The 12,341-nt window shown below is 45.9% G+C and overlaps 1 protein-coding gene across 1 annotated transcript; it reads right to left on the reverse strand.

Moving 5' to 3' along the window:
* Positions 1-1,036: 1,036 nt before the first annotated feature.
* Positions 1,037-8,446, reverse strand: CTHRC1 (collagen triple helix repeat containing 1). Its single transcript, XM_014264347.3, is given in 5 exon segments — positions 1,037-1,938; positions 3,086-3,302; positions 4,670-4,891; positions 7,884-8,028; positions 8,030-8,446. Coding segments are annotated over 5 exon segments (900 nt in total). The 5' UTR covers positions 8,203-8,446; the 3' UTR covers positions 1,037-1,795.
* Positions 8,447-12,341: the final 3,895 nt, after the last annotated feature.

Below are 12,341 nucleotides of genomic sequence, written 5' to 3' on the forward strand. Positions count from 1 at the left end.
GTATATTTAGCTGAAGATAAATTTACTGGAAGTTTACCATGTAAATAATGTAGATCCAAAACAGCAGCTTCTGCCTTTGGAGGGTGCTTACTGGGCTTTGTGTCTTTTGTGGTACACAGAACAAATTTAATGGAACGCCAAATTAACTACCACCCAGGATCCAGAATATATTGTGAAGACATATGAAAACATGATAAAAGAGAAAAAGCTGTGCACATAATCCAAGCCTGAATTAATGTGCTCTGGGCCAGAACAGCTTACCCATGCTTCAGGATAAATGCAGGGGCAGGCTGTGAGCATGTGCACAATCACTCACTGTGTGTTAGCGGACGTTCTGTAAGTTCACACCACAGCTCAGCTCATAGTAACTTGTTTGTGTTCAGGTACCTTAAAACCATCCTCCAAGCCAGTGAAAACATTGCAGTTCTTCAGAGACAAAATACCAGCTGTGTAACTCGCTGGCTTGCAGCAAATCTCACACACCATCTTGCAGCTGGGCAAGCCCAAGTGCTCCCCTCGCTGCAGGTGTCCTCCCCTGGTATCTGCAACAACAGCTACAGGCAAGGGCTGCCCATCCTGGGGCAAATCGTACAGCTTGTTCAGAAAAGAAAATGAGATTTAATTCTAAATAGCTGAAATAAATTAATTATCTCAGATTTAATGGGTTTTTTTCCTTTTAATTTCTGGGAAGAGTGGAGATTTTTGCATGTTGTACATGCTTTTCATGAGTTTTTTTATTTTGTTAATGTAAAATTGGTTTTGTAATACAAACATGATTGTTGTTTCTCTTTAGAATGTGTACAAATTTAAAAAATGTTTGAGTATGCCACTTGCAGCATTTGGAAGAAAATACTTAAAACGCTGAAGTTTATGTTCTGTGTTAGCGTGATCGGTGTTGTCACTTGTCAAACAGCTGTGACATCATTGTTTCACTTCATCAGTTCAGTTTTGGAAAGCCTAGGCATTTCAGCCTGTCTTATGTCTGTATCTTCTAAACAGTTTAAAACATCTAGCTTTTAACCAACACCAAAGTGACTCTGTATAACTGAAAGGCTAAATCCAGGAGAATTATTTTATTGGAGCAATGAAATTAAGTGTCGTAACTAAAATTATTTAGTGTCTGCATCTTAGTAATGGAGACCAGTCATAGATATTACACTGAAATCCAGTCTATCAAGAAGCAAGAGAGGGAAGAAGAGCTTAGGTAGTCTGCTTTTGCTCAGTTATTCATAATATGAGGTATTTAACACTTACCACATTGTCTGGGTCACAGTTAAGTCACCAGGAGTTCATTGAGATAAGACTGTAACAGCAGAGCATCCTATTCTGCAGTCAGGTTTACAGGAGTGCATTTTATGTGTGTTTTCTGAAGGCTAAAGCCAACACCTGATTTTACTTTCTTTGAACTTTATCTATAAAGCCTTCTAAAGAAATCGTGTATCACAACACCATGTAAAATACTTTAAACACATTAATGTTCAATAAAATAACCCGGATTTCTTTTTTGTAAAAGGTCTTATTTATTTGATACAAAAAGTTATGGTTTATTCTAAAAAAAGTGGTGGTATTACATCAAAAAAGAAATTTTAAATGTTAATGAACTTGGTTTTGATATTTGTATTCTAAAATGATTATTATAAAAATCCTCTGCTGTGTACAAAACAAGACAAAGGCTACAGATGCAAGGCTTTGGTGCCTTTCAGTCCAGTACTTGTGTCCAACTCTATTGAACTAAATTCTGAAAAAAATAGTACAAAATTTAAAAAAAAAAAGGTATTATAAAAAGAGAGGGAAGTTATTTTGGCAGTTCTTCAATGATGATTCGGGAGACTGAATTCCATCCAGTAGAAGCATCTCCCCGTGGATAATCTGAGCACGTCCCCACCCAGATGGCAATATCCACCAAGCCAGCGTTGATCCCTTCACACAGACCTTCCACTGGTTAAAGACAAAAGTCAGGTTACCTCAGCAGACACAATCCCTTTGTGTTTCTCAACTGAAGGTGGACTCAAGTGCTTAAAAACAGCCACTTGTTGCAAGCTTGTGCTATTTAGTTAAAGGTGAAAAGGTTTTAGAATTTTAAAACCATTTCAGCAATAAAAACTCTTATGCAGAGATGTGGCAACATCAGTTAAAGGCATGCAGTGCCTCTCTGTCTGTGCTGCTCTTACACTCACTGCAGTACCTGAAGCAGATCACCATCCACAGGATGGCAAAATGGGAGGTATAGCTGCTGCCTTAAATGCCCAAATTTACACACTGGGAGCTGGAATATGGCTTCATACCCTTCCTGACATCTTTCTAGCAGTGATGGGAGGGGGTGGGGGCACAGCCATGCCTGGTTTACAGCCCAGCTCTGTAAAGGTGATTGCCACACCGTAAGCTTTTCCACACGTCAGTCACTGCTTCTGCATGGAGTTGCACTCCTGATGCCCCGCTAGCACCACTAGATGGAGGTGGGGTAATGAAGACAAGTCAGCTCTACCCCTATGCTGAAAAAATCCTTTAACTGCTCTAGACATTAGATTTCATGCAGTCATGCAGTACAGGGAGAAAAATGGAGAAAGGACACAGACTTTACATTCCTTTTTCTTAGTATCACATCCTTTTATGTTGAATGAATTCACTAATTTGCCTCTGCTAAGCAAATGAATAATTGCTCCCAGATATTTCACTTTGGAGGTACTTTTGCGCCCCTCCTGAAATCAGAGTAGAAATTGCAGGAGGAAAGTGTCATTTTTGCACAGATAATGTGCAAATACCAGTATTTTAAGCCAGGATGACACTGTCTACTTGGCAGTAAGGCTGTTTCTCCATAGGTTAATACAGCACAGAATGTAGTCATGTTGTGGCAGAGATCAGTAGACCTGTATGGACAGAAATCTCTTCCATTTCTAAATCTCAGGATATAGTACCATGAAAAGTGCCACAGCAAGAAAGTACCACTTAATAAATAATTATAATACTATTACTTATCAATAGCCAGCTCTGAGACAGCAGAGTAAGACAACAAGTGTGAGTTGGCCACTCTCTGTGTTTGCTGCTGCTGCCTCCTGCTCCATCTCTGTTCCCCCAGCATACATACCTGAGGAAGTCCTGTGTATGTTAATGGTAGAGTTCAGCTCTGGGCTTCCTTGATCCAAGTAGATTATGGCCTCGATGGGCAGTGGGCCAGCACACTCGGCCCCGTTGAAAGTGAAGTACCAGCGCTGGCAGCAGGCGCTCCTGCACTTGAGGCGCAGCGAGCCGCTGAAGAGCACGCGCAGGGCGCTGTTGGAGCGCATCTTGGTGAACGTGCATTCCTGCCAGGAGACAAAGGTGCTCTGGCACAAACCCCTGGGGTTGAGCCCATTTTTTTCCTATATATTTATATTTAGGACACAGATTTAGGAATGTATTTATTTCAAAATGTTTTGGCTATTCTCTTTAGGCCCCTCTGGGAAAAAAAAATAAAATTACAGCCTGGAAATCCCTTGTGGCGCAAAGATGCAAATCAGAACAGCACCTCATAGATGGTAAGGGAAAAATGGATTGTGGAAATTCTTAACTTTATTTAGGTAAGTCCTGCTGTTAAATTGCTAGCCTAGTCACCTTCTGGGATTTATGTAAAGGGATAAAAGCTCTCTGAAAGCTGCACTCAAGCCACAGGATTGCACAATTGTAAGGATTGGAAAGGACCTCTGAAGACCATCTAGTCCAACCCCCAAGTCCTTGCATGACAAGACAGCACAGTTTCTGTCTCTGCTAACAGAAATCCTGGGCTTAACGATTATCACAAGACTTCTGAGCAGTTTATACCCAGCAAAAGCTCCACAACTGAAAATAAGCACTTTCAGGTTTTTACGTGGTTGTTAGCCTGTCTTCAACATGCTGGATTTCACAGGAAAAAAAAAAGACAAAAAAAGGAAAAAGGAAAAAAAAAAGAAAGAAAAAGAAAGAAAAAGACAAAAAAAAAGACAAAAAATACAAAAAAAAAAAAAAAGGGAAAAAACCAAAAAAAGACCAAAAAAGGAAAAATAAAAAAAAAGAAAAAAGCTAGGGACAGTTCTGCAAGTACAAGGCAGGCAGTAAGAAAAGTCTGCTGAAAAAGTTGATTCTCTCTCTAGCCACAGCACAGCACTTAAACTGCTATAATCACTCTGAGATTTGCTTCATAGCTGGGATTGAGCGGGGATTTTTACTAAAAGTTTTACACCCAGGGCTGCAGTGAGGACAGAGTGTTTGTGTCAGTCTGGGTGACACTGGCAACTCTGCTCCTGAGCAATGCTGATCCTTTGCAGAAGCATCCTGCAACTGCAACTGAGTTTCAGTGAGTAACCACTATGAAGCAAGAGTTATAAAGACGGGTACAAATAACAGATTAAAGATGTTCATCCCTTCTTAGGATTGAAATGGTGAAAACCTTGCCCTGTTTTGGGCAAGCTAGAGGTACTTTTTTGGTACTGTGACTTTCAGCCTTACAGTGACAGATCTGGTCTACTGAACATACTCTTACACCAGCCACAAAATTCTTCCGAAACCCTATTCCAGGAATGAAAGAGGCACAGAGCTGAAGCACAGCTGAGAGCAATCCAAAGTAGCTAAGCCTTTGAGAAGTTCACCCTTGCATGCAGGAAAGCAGGAAATGTGTGAGGCTGGAGCTGTGCAGCCCCGGTGCGGCGCCGCTTACCGCGATCTTGCCCAGGTCGATGCCGTAGTTCAGCGCGCTCCACGAGCACTGCTTGAAGTTGGGCGTCCAGGACTCCTCGATGCTCTCCCGCATGCACTCGCCCTTCTCCCCCTTCAGCCCGTCCCTTCCCGGGATCCCGGGTGTCCCAGGGATCCCGTTGGCTCCCGGGTTTCCATCCCGGCCAGGAACGCCGCTGGGGCCTTGCAAGCACATGCCATTATACTGGAAGAGAGAACAGATCTTGCTGCTCCCACCCCTCAATTCCGAGGCTAACCAAGTCCAACACAAGTGAATAACAACAAAGCACACCCCCCCTGCTGTGCCACAATGGGCTATTTCTGCATCTCCCAGAAAATGGTTCCACTGAGGTAAAAAAAATAAAGGAAGAATAAATTTTCAAAGATAAGCAGTGCCAGCAGAATTTGCTGTAAAATAGGATGCACCTTTTTTTAATGAAAAGATGCATAAATCCTAGCATTAAAAAATTATCTAGTCCAAGAATTAAAACTGTTGGGAAACTTCAACAGAGTCAAAACAGAAACAAAAAAAGAAGTCGCATGTTAATAGTTACTTTCTCCTAACCCACCATTACTTGTATAACTGTCTATGCTAATACAGGTTCAGTATGTTTTTTTTTTTTCCTAAGAAAATTTTCTATTTCATAGAGAGCAAAGGTTCATGCCACTTTTCTTCTGTCACTGCTCCTCTGGTGAGGAGGTGACAACCACATGGTGATAATCAAGCCCCACGGTTCAGACTCCAATATGCACACAAATGGATGGTGATATGGATGTGGGAAGCTGCATCCTGGAATAAAGCTGAACTCAGGAAGCCTGCTTGTAACAGTGGGAAAGCAGACATGGGAGGAGGGCACACTCACATCCTTCCTAACATCACAGCATTAGGAAAGGTCAAATGTTGCCCTCCCAAACTCCATGTTAACACACATCACCTTCTCACCTTCTGCCCATCTTGGAGAGTAAGTCTGTGAAGCCCAGAGCTCCCTCCCTCAGCAGCCTGAGGGCTGGGATGTGGGAGGAGCACTGGGCATGGGAATGCTGAGCAGGAACCTGCAGGGGCTGGGCAGGGCTTTTACTTCATGTGCTCTGTCCTATCTGGTGCTGCCTGCTTCCTCCCATCTTCATCCCAAGTCCTCACAGATAGCTGCACTCTGCTCTTCCACTTTCTCATATTTATTTGTCTTTATCTAGTTTAAACCACCTAATGCCCGTCTGTTTCAAAAAGAAACAGTGCTGCAGCTATTCCCCCTCAGGCCAACCATGCCCCTGTCTGCCCTGCAGGAGCTGTAAACTAAACTGTAAGCTGTAAACTGCCTCTGCCCTCTTTCCTTTGTCAAATTGGCGAATTTTCTTCATTGAGGCTGTGCCTTTACACGGGCTCTGGTGCAAAAACCAGCAGAGCCATCACAGGCTTAGCTGCAGCCACACCAAAAGTAAAATCAGTGACTACATGGAAAAGGTCTAGTAAGAAGTCAGATGAGGGTGTGACTAATGGTTGCCAACTTTCCCTTACTACCTTCACCAAAGAAAACCCTGCTGGCTAAAGGCAGTGGAAATATTGGAATATTTTCACGAAGAAAACCATGTTTCAGAAAAGTTCGCTGAGAGAGGGCTGGTTGGCAAAGCACCAACCCAGGAGAACAATGCAAGGACATTTCTATTTCACACAGCAACAGTGATCTGGTTTTGCTGTTGCTTTCCCACTGGACTCCATTTGTAACAGTGACTGGCTCTGGCTTTGGCATGTGGTTCCTCACCACAGAAATCCTGCATGTGGAAATAGGCAAGAGCTGGGTCAGGCCAAAGCTGTGGCCGATTGCCCCCGTCCCCAGAGACACCAGGAAGGGCTGGCCTGTCCCCACACAGGAGCTGCCACCCACAGCCAGACAGGGAGAGCCCCTCAGCCATGGCACATCCCAAAAAATAAATGGGAGCAACAAGAATCACCTGGGCTTTGGGCTCTACTCCAACTAAAATTGTGTCTTGCCAAGTCAAGACTTTTTCATGTTTTCTTAAGCTGGAAATGCATAAAACATACTTTAAACATCCACTGAAGGCAGGATCCCAGGATCCCCCCAGTCCTGCCTCCACTCTGCCCTGGCAGGGCTTGTGCTGAAGCATCTGTACAGCTGGGCTGTGCATGAGTCAGCTGCCATTGATTTACCCACACTTTGCTGCTCACTCTGCTGCACCCAAAAAGCACTGAGCAATTTCAAAGCACTGAGGGATCCTGAAACACGGCTCAGAAAATGTTAACTCGTCCATGCATACAGACTCCTTATTCTCCATGCAATTCAACTTCCACAATAGAAGTGAAAAGATAATGAAGTGGTGTGGAAGGGAAGGAGCTTTGCCAGCAGTGGTGCTTCCAGCACATCCTTTAGGGGATCTCTCTGGAGATCATGGAAGAAATGGTCATACCACTGATTTTTCTATAGAAGGGGAACGGCAGTACAGCAACTCACAGAAATACCTTCACATCTGCTTTCTACATTCCAAGGACTGGAAAATTTCCCTCCTGTCATCTATCCCTGAGATGGGATAGTCCCAATGCATTCAGGTTTCTAGTAGCAGTGGAATTTCAAACAATGGTGCGCAGTCCCTGCCGCCCAAGGAAATAATGCATTCATGCCACTCCGATGGAAAGTGTCCTCGGTGAGCATGCAGACAGCTTCAGAGCACGCAGATAGTTTTTCTCATTACTATTTATCCACTAGCATTTTAGGAGCTAAGCAGCAGTTAAGTGCTTACGTTGGAAGGAGCTAAGCCGCATTCACTACTGATGTTTGATTGTGAGGTTCCGGCGCTGCCCCTGCAGTGCGGGGAGCGCAGCGCCAGCCCCGGCACCGGGCACGGCGGGGAGCGCGGGCTCGGCCGGCGCCAGCCGCCATCCCGGGCCGGTGGGGCAGCGCTCACACACACACCGGGCCGCCGAGACCCCGCGGTTTGTGACAATGCCCATCCAGCGCCTTCTCCGCATTTTCCTGATTCAGCACAACAAGGGCTCGATTAAATGAACCGAGAGATGCCCAGCGGCGCGGGACAGGCGCTGCCCTGTCTGGAGCGGCCGCCAGGCTTTTCGAAAGCCTCTGATCTATCGCCTTTTTGGTATCTTTGCAATAACAAAGCGGCTGCGTGGCTCCTCCAGCCGCCCCCCGCCCGCCCCGCTCCCGGTCCCGGCCCGCCGCTCTCACCACGTCCACCACCTCCCGCTGGCGGAGCGCCTTCTGCTTGCCCCGGGGGCTCTCGGAGCCGCCGTGCGGCGGGGCCGCGGCCAGCAGCAGCGCCAGCAGCAGCAGCAGCGGGGCGGCGGCGGCGGCCGGGCCGCGGGGCATCGTGCGGGGCGGGATGCGCGGGGCGGCGCGGCACAGCCCGGCTCCCCGCTCCGGGCGGCAGCGCGGCGATAAATGAGCCTTTCAGAGCGCGCAGCCCCAGCTCCCTCCCCGGGGAGGCCGGGAATTTCCATCCTGTAACCGGGCGAGACGGCCCGGCAGAGCCACCCCCCTCAGCCATTGGCACGGGGCCGGGGCCGGGGCCTCCCGCCCCTCGGGCCGGCCCCGCCGAGCCTTCCCCGGGCAGCGCCGGAGCCCCCGGCCGAGCCGCGCCGAGCCTTCCCCGGGCCGCGCCGAGCCGAGCCGAGCCGAACCGAACCGAGCCGAGCAGAGCCGAGCCGAGCCGAGCCGAGCCGAGCCGAGCCGAGCCGAGCCGAGCCGAACGGAGCGGCGGCAGCGCTGCGGGGCCATGCCCGGCTCTCCCCCCGGCTCTCCTCCCGCGCTCCCGCAGACCCAGGCAGTTCCCTTCCACGCCTTCAGGTGTCTGCTCGGCGCTCGGTAGCTCCTGTCCGATGAAGGAGCTGTGTCTGCAAGACACCGCCTAACGCCGCAGCGGGATGCTGGTGCACCGCCAGGGGAAACTGTGATAAAGTATCAGCTGGGCATCAGTCACAGATTTCACTGTAACAGAACCCAAGGTAAGGACGCAAAATCCTTCTGAACAATAAAGGGTTTTGGGCTTTTTCGAAAAACCCGGTATTGCCAGACTGAACATTGGCAATTTAGTAACAAAGGGAAAGTTTTCGGCTACCCAGTGTAAGCCATCCCATACTGCTTTAATTCCAAATCATAATTTGCTATTCATCATTCTCGGATTGAAAGAACTGTAAAAGAAAGGATGTGATATGTCCTCAAGAATTCAAAATAGAAATAACAAATGTTTGAGGTAGCTCCTGTATACTGCAAACTTCACAGTATTTGTAGAGTTTCCAGAAGGGGGAGATAAGCTTCAACATTTTTTTTTCTGAAGTATTTAACAAAACCACATATTTGTCCTACAGGAAAGAATGCTACAAGAAGTTGAGTCATTCAAACAGGCTGCATGGAACCACATTTTTGTGCGGACTGAACCCCTTCATGTGGCTCTGCACTTAAGCCACTTCTCCCCTTTCCCTGTCTGTGCCGGTGGAACAATAGCAGCGAAGTGAGAGCTGCAGCACAGGTCAGTCACACTGCTGTCACCAACCCCGTCACATGCTGTCCTGAGAGCTGCGACTGATGTCACCCACACTGCTGAGGTGAGGGCTCCTACCTCGTGAAGAAGAGCAGCATTCCACCCTGCCAACTTCAAAAAAACAGCTGGTAAATCACAATGGTTCCCTAAACCAGCTGGGAAATTTTATGGAATTATGTAAATCCTTAATTGTAACAATTGCTTTGGTGACAGCCTCAGTCAGCATCCACAAACACGGGCAGAGGCTTCATTGAGCAATGGCTCAGTGCTGTCAGCAAACCCTGCTGCCTCTGGGCTGATGGCAGTGCTGTGAGGGCGGTGCTGTTTGATTTCTGTGTCACCTGCATGTCCACACAAGCGTCCTTACCGAGGGCTGGGGATCCTCAGCATCAACACAGGCTGTTGCTAAGGTGTGTCCCTTCACAGGGTGCCAGTCTTCTGCATTACAGAATTAATTTCCTCAGGCAAGGTGCAGCAGCTGAAGTACACAGTGCAGCAGCACTGCACGCCTTCCCAGGCAATCACTCAGGGTTTTAGAGAACAAAATTTCCATGGATGTTCACAATTATTTCCGCACCTGGGTTTGCTCACCATATGTTTGAGTGTGGTTTAGAAGCTTTCAAATTCCAAATGGCTTTGCCAGAGGAAGCAAACTGAGGAGCACTGTAAGAGAAGGTCTCAGCAAACAGCAGTGGCACATCTGCTTTGAGCTCTGGTGAGAGCATTGTGCAGCTCCTAGCCCTTGTTTGACTTGCAGTGTGCATTTCCATCTGGAAAACAGAAATGTCAACATCCTGCTTAGCCTTCTTCAGCCCAAGCAAGCCTTGCCATCTGTTAGGCTTATGTTTTGTGGTCTTCTGATATATTTAAATGCTTCTGAGGGCACAAACCACTGCCAAATGCTGGTGAGATACTCAAAATCAGAACTACTGATCAACTTTGCCTTAACTATTTTGCAGCTCAAAGGAGTGATAATAAACTTGCCTGAGCATACTCTGACCATGATCCAAGGACTTGCCTGAGCATACTCTGACCATGATCCATATTACATCAACTAGTGATTCTTTCATTTTATCCATCCTGCCATATGATATAGGCTTTATCTTTTATATATGGCCCCACAAACATATCAGAAAATATTAGGAGTTGTTATTGATGTCACTAAAATCTCCCAGATGGCCAGTCTGCTCCTGCACAGCCTGGGCAGGCTCACACAAGGTCACTGTGGCACAGTCAATGCATCTTGCACCACAGAAGCTCATAGATGAGGCTGATGCCATGAGTGCAGTCTCTCAGCTGCAGCTTGAGCTGCTTTCCCCCTCACGCAGCCTCTCAGCATCCCAAAAATGCAGACACACAAGTCTGGAGAGAAGGATGTTCCCATACACACATGTGTTTCCATTCACCTCAGCTCTAACATATTTAAATTCAAGGGACTGCCCATGGGGTCACTGGGTCTCTCTGCCTTTCCTGTCCAAACTATTCCAGTTTATGGATCCTGTTTGTTAGCACACGGGTTTGACTTCAAGCAGTGAGTATTTGTTATTCAATTTTGTTGTTATTCAGTCCTCAGTCTTTACAGTGTGAAATAACTGCAGGGAACCAGGAGCACCAGACTTGTGTGTTCATAAACATTACAGAAAGTTCAAGGCTGAGGATCCTGAGACAAAAGAGGCCCATTAAGGTAAGTGCCAAGACTTGGACTTTTCATCTTCCTTTAACTCTTATTGCTTCATACATTTCCCTGTTCTGAGGATGTCTGGGGATTTTGACTTTGGCTGGCAGCCTGATCTCTGCATCACTCTGGGGAACATGTTATACCCTGGGTAACACTCAGCATCCTTGCCAACCTGTCCTTGGTGTTTTTAACTGTGAGTTCATCATTTTAGATCTTGTTCACTTTAATACTGGCATTTTAGGATGAGTTGTAAGTTGGTGTAAAAGGCTGAGATCAGGGAAAACTGTTGAATTTTTCAAATGGCTCTTTGCAGGCTGCCTGTCTGATCAAGGAGACAAAGAGCTGTCTGTACTGCTGTGGAAGAAAACCAAAGTAAGATCTCTTATGTAATTTATTACAGATTTAAGAAATTGATTCCAACTTCCACCAAAGAAGCCTTTGGAACTGCATGAAGACCAATAGGATTGTGGCCTTAGTCCTTTCTAACACCTCTTAATTTAAATATATGATTGATATAGCATGAGTAAGATTTTTTTAAAAATCCAAAACATCTCTCCATTTTAATACTTTTCTAGCACAGATAGACCTATTTAAAAAAAAGTTCCAGTAGCTTCTGCATAAATGATAAAAGCATTATAGCCTCAGCAGTGCTTTGCAGGTACACATATTAACATTTGAATCTTAAAATATAATTTGGGGCATGTGCTCCCCCTTCAGAGGCTTGTCTGCAGAAGAGAATTCCTGTGTTCACATGCATGAGGACGGCATTTTTTGAGTGTGAGGAAAAAAAAATCCTGATGGTAAATGTTAATTCTTTTTTTCTGAATAAGCACATGGCAGTTTTAATGTTACTATAGGAAATGTATTTTTACATAATAAAAACACGAGAGAATCAACACTTTTTGTTATTCATATTAATTATGTTTTCTATGGAGAGAAATATTTAACATTGTCTCTGACAAGTGAAGACCAGGACATAGGTCAGATACCAGTGAAAACTTATGGAAACAGCTCCTTCCATTGCCTGCTGGGGTTCCAGGCAGATCTGGTTTTTTCTGTCCAAGTCATCAATTGATTTATAGTTGCATTTGCTTGTAGCTGTGTTTCTACAGTAATAATGGAGGCACTGAATATTTTAAACTAAACACTATTCAGAAACAGTCAGAGAGAGATAAACTTTAATAAAACTATTAGGGAGAACTGTCTGCCTACTGATAAAGGATAAATCAGGACATCCAGATGTTTCCATAGTGCAAACTTTATGATGAAAAGCCCATACTGTTTCCATTAGTTGCTGGTTGCAAATTTCAGACCCTGAAGGGCTCTGGTCTGTGCCTCTGCAAGGCTGCTCCCAAGAGCAGCTGGCACAATCCCAGCTGCAGTCACGGAAACATTTGGGTCTGCAGGGACATCAGGAGCACATCTGACTGAAGCAGGTCCACTTGGATTGGGTTGTTCAAGGACTTGT

This window comes from Zonotrichia albicollis, chromosome 1 (assembly GCF_047830755.1).
Source record: "Zonotrichia albicollis isolate bZonAlb1 chromosome 1, bZonAlb1.hap1, whole genome shotgun sequence".
In the NCBI taxonomy this organism is placed as follows: domain Eukaryota; kingdom Metazoa; phylum Chordata; class Aves; order Passeriformes; family Passerellidae; genus Zonotrichia; species Zonotrichia albicollis.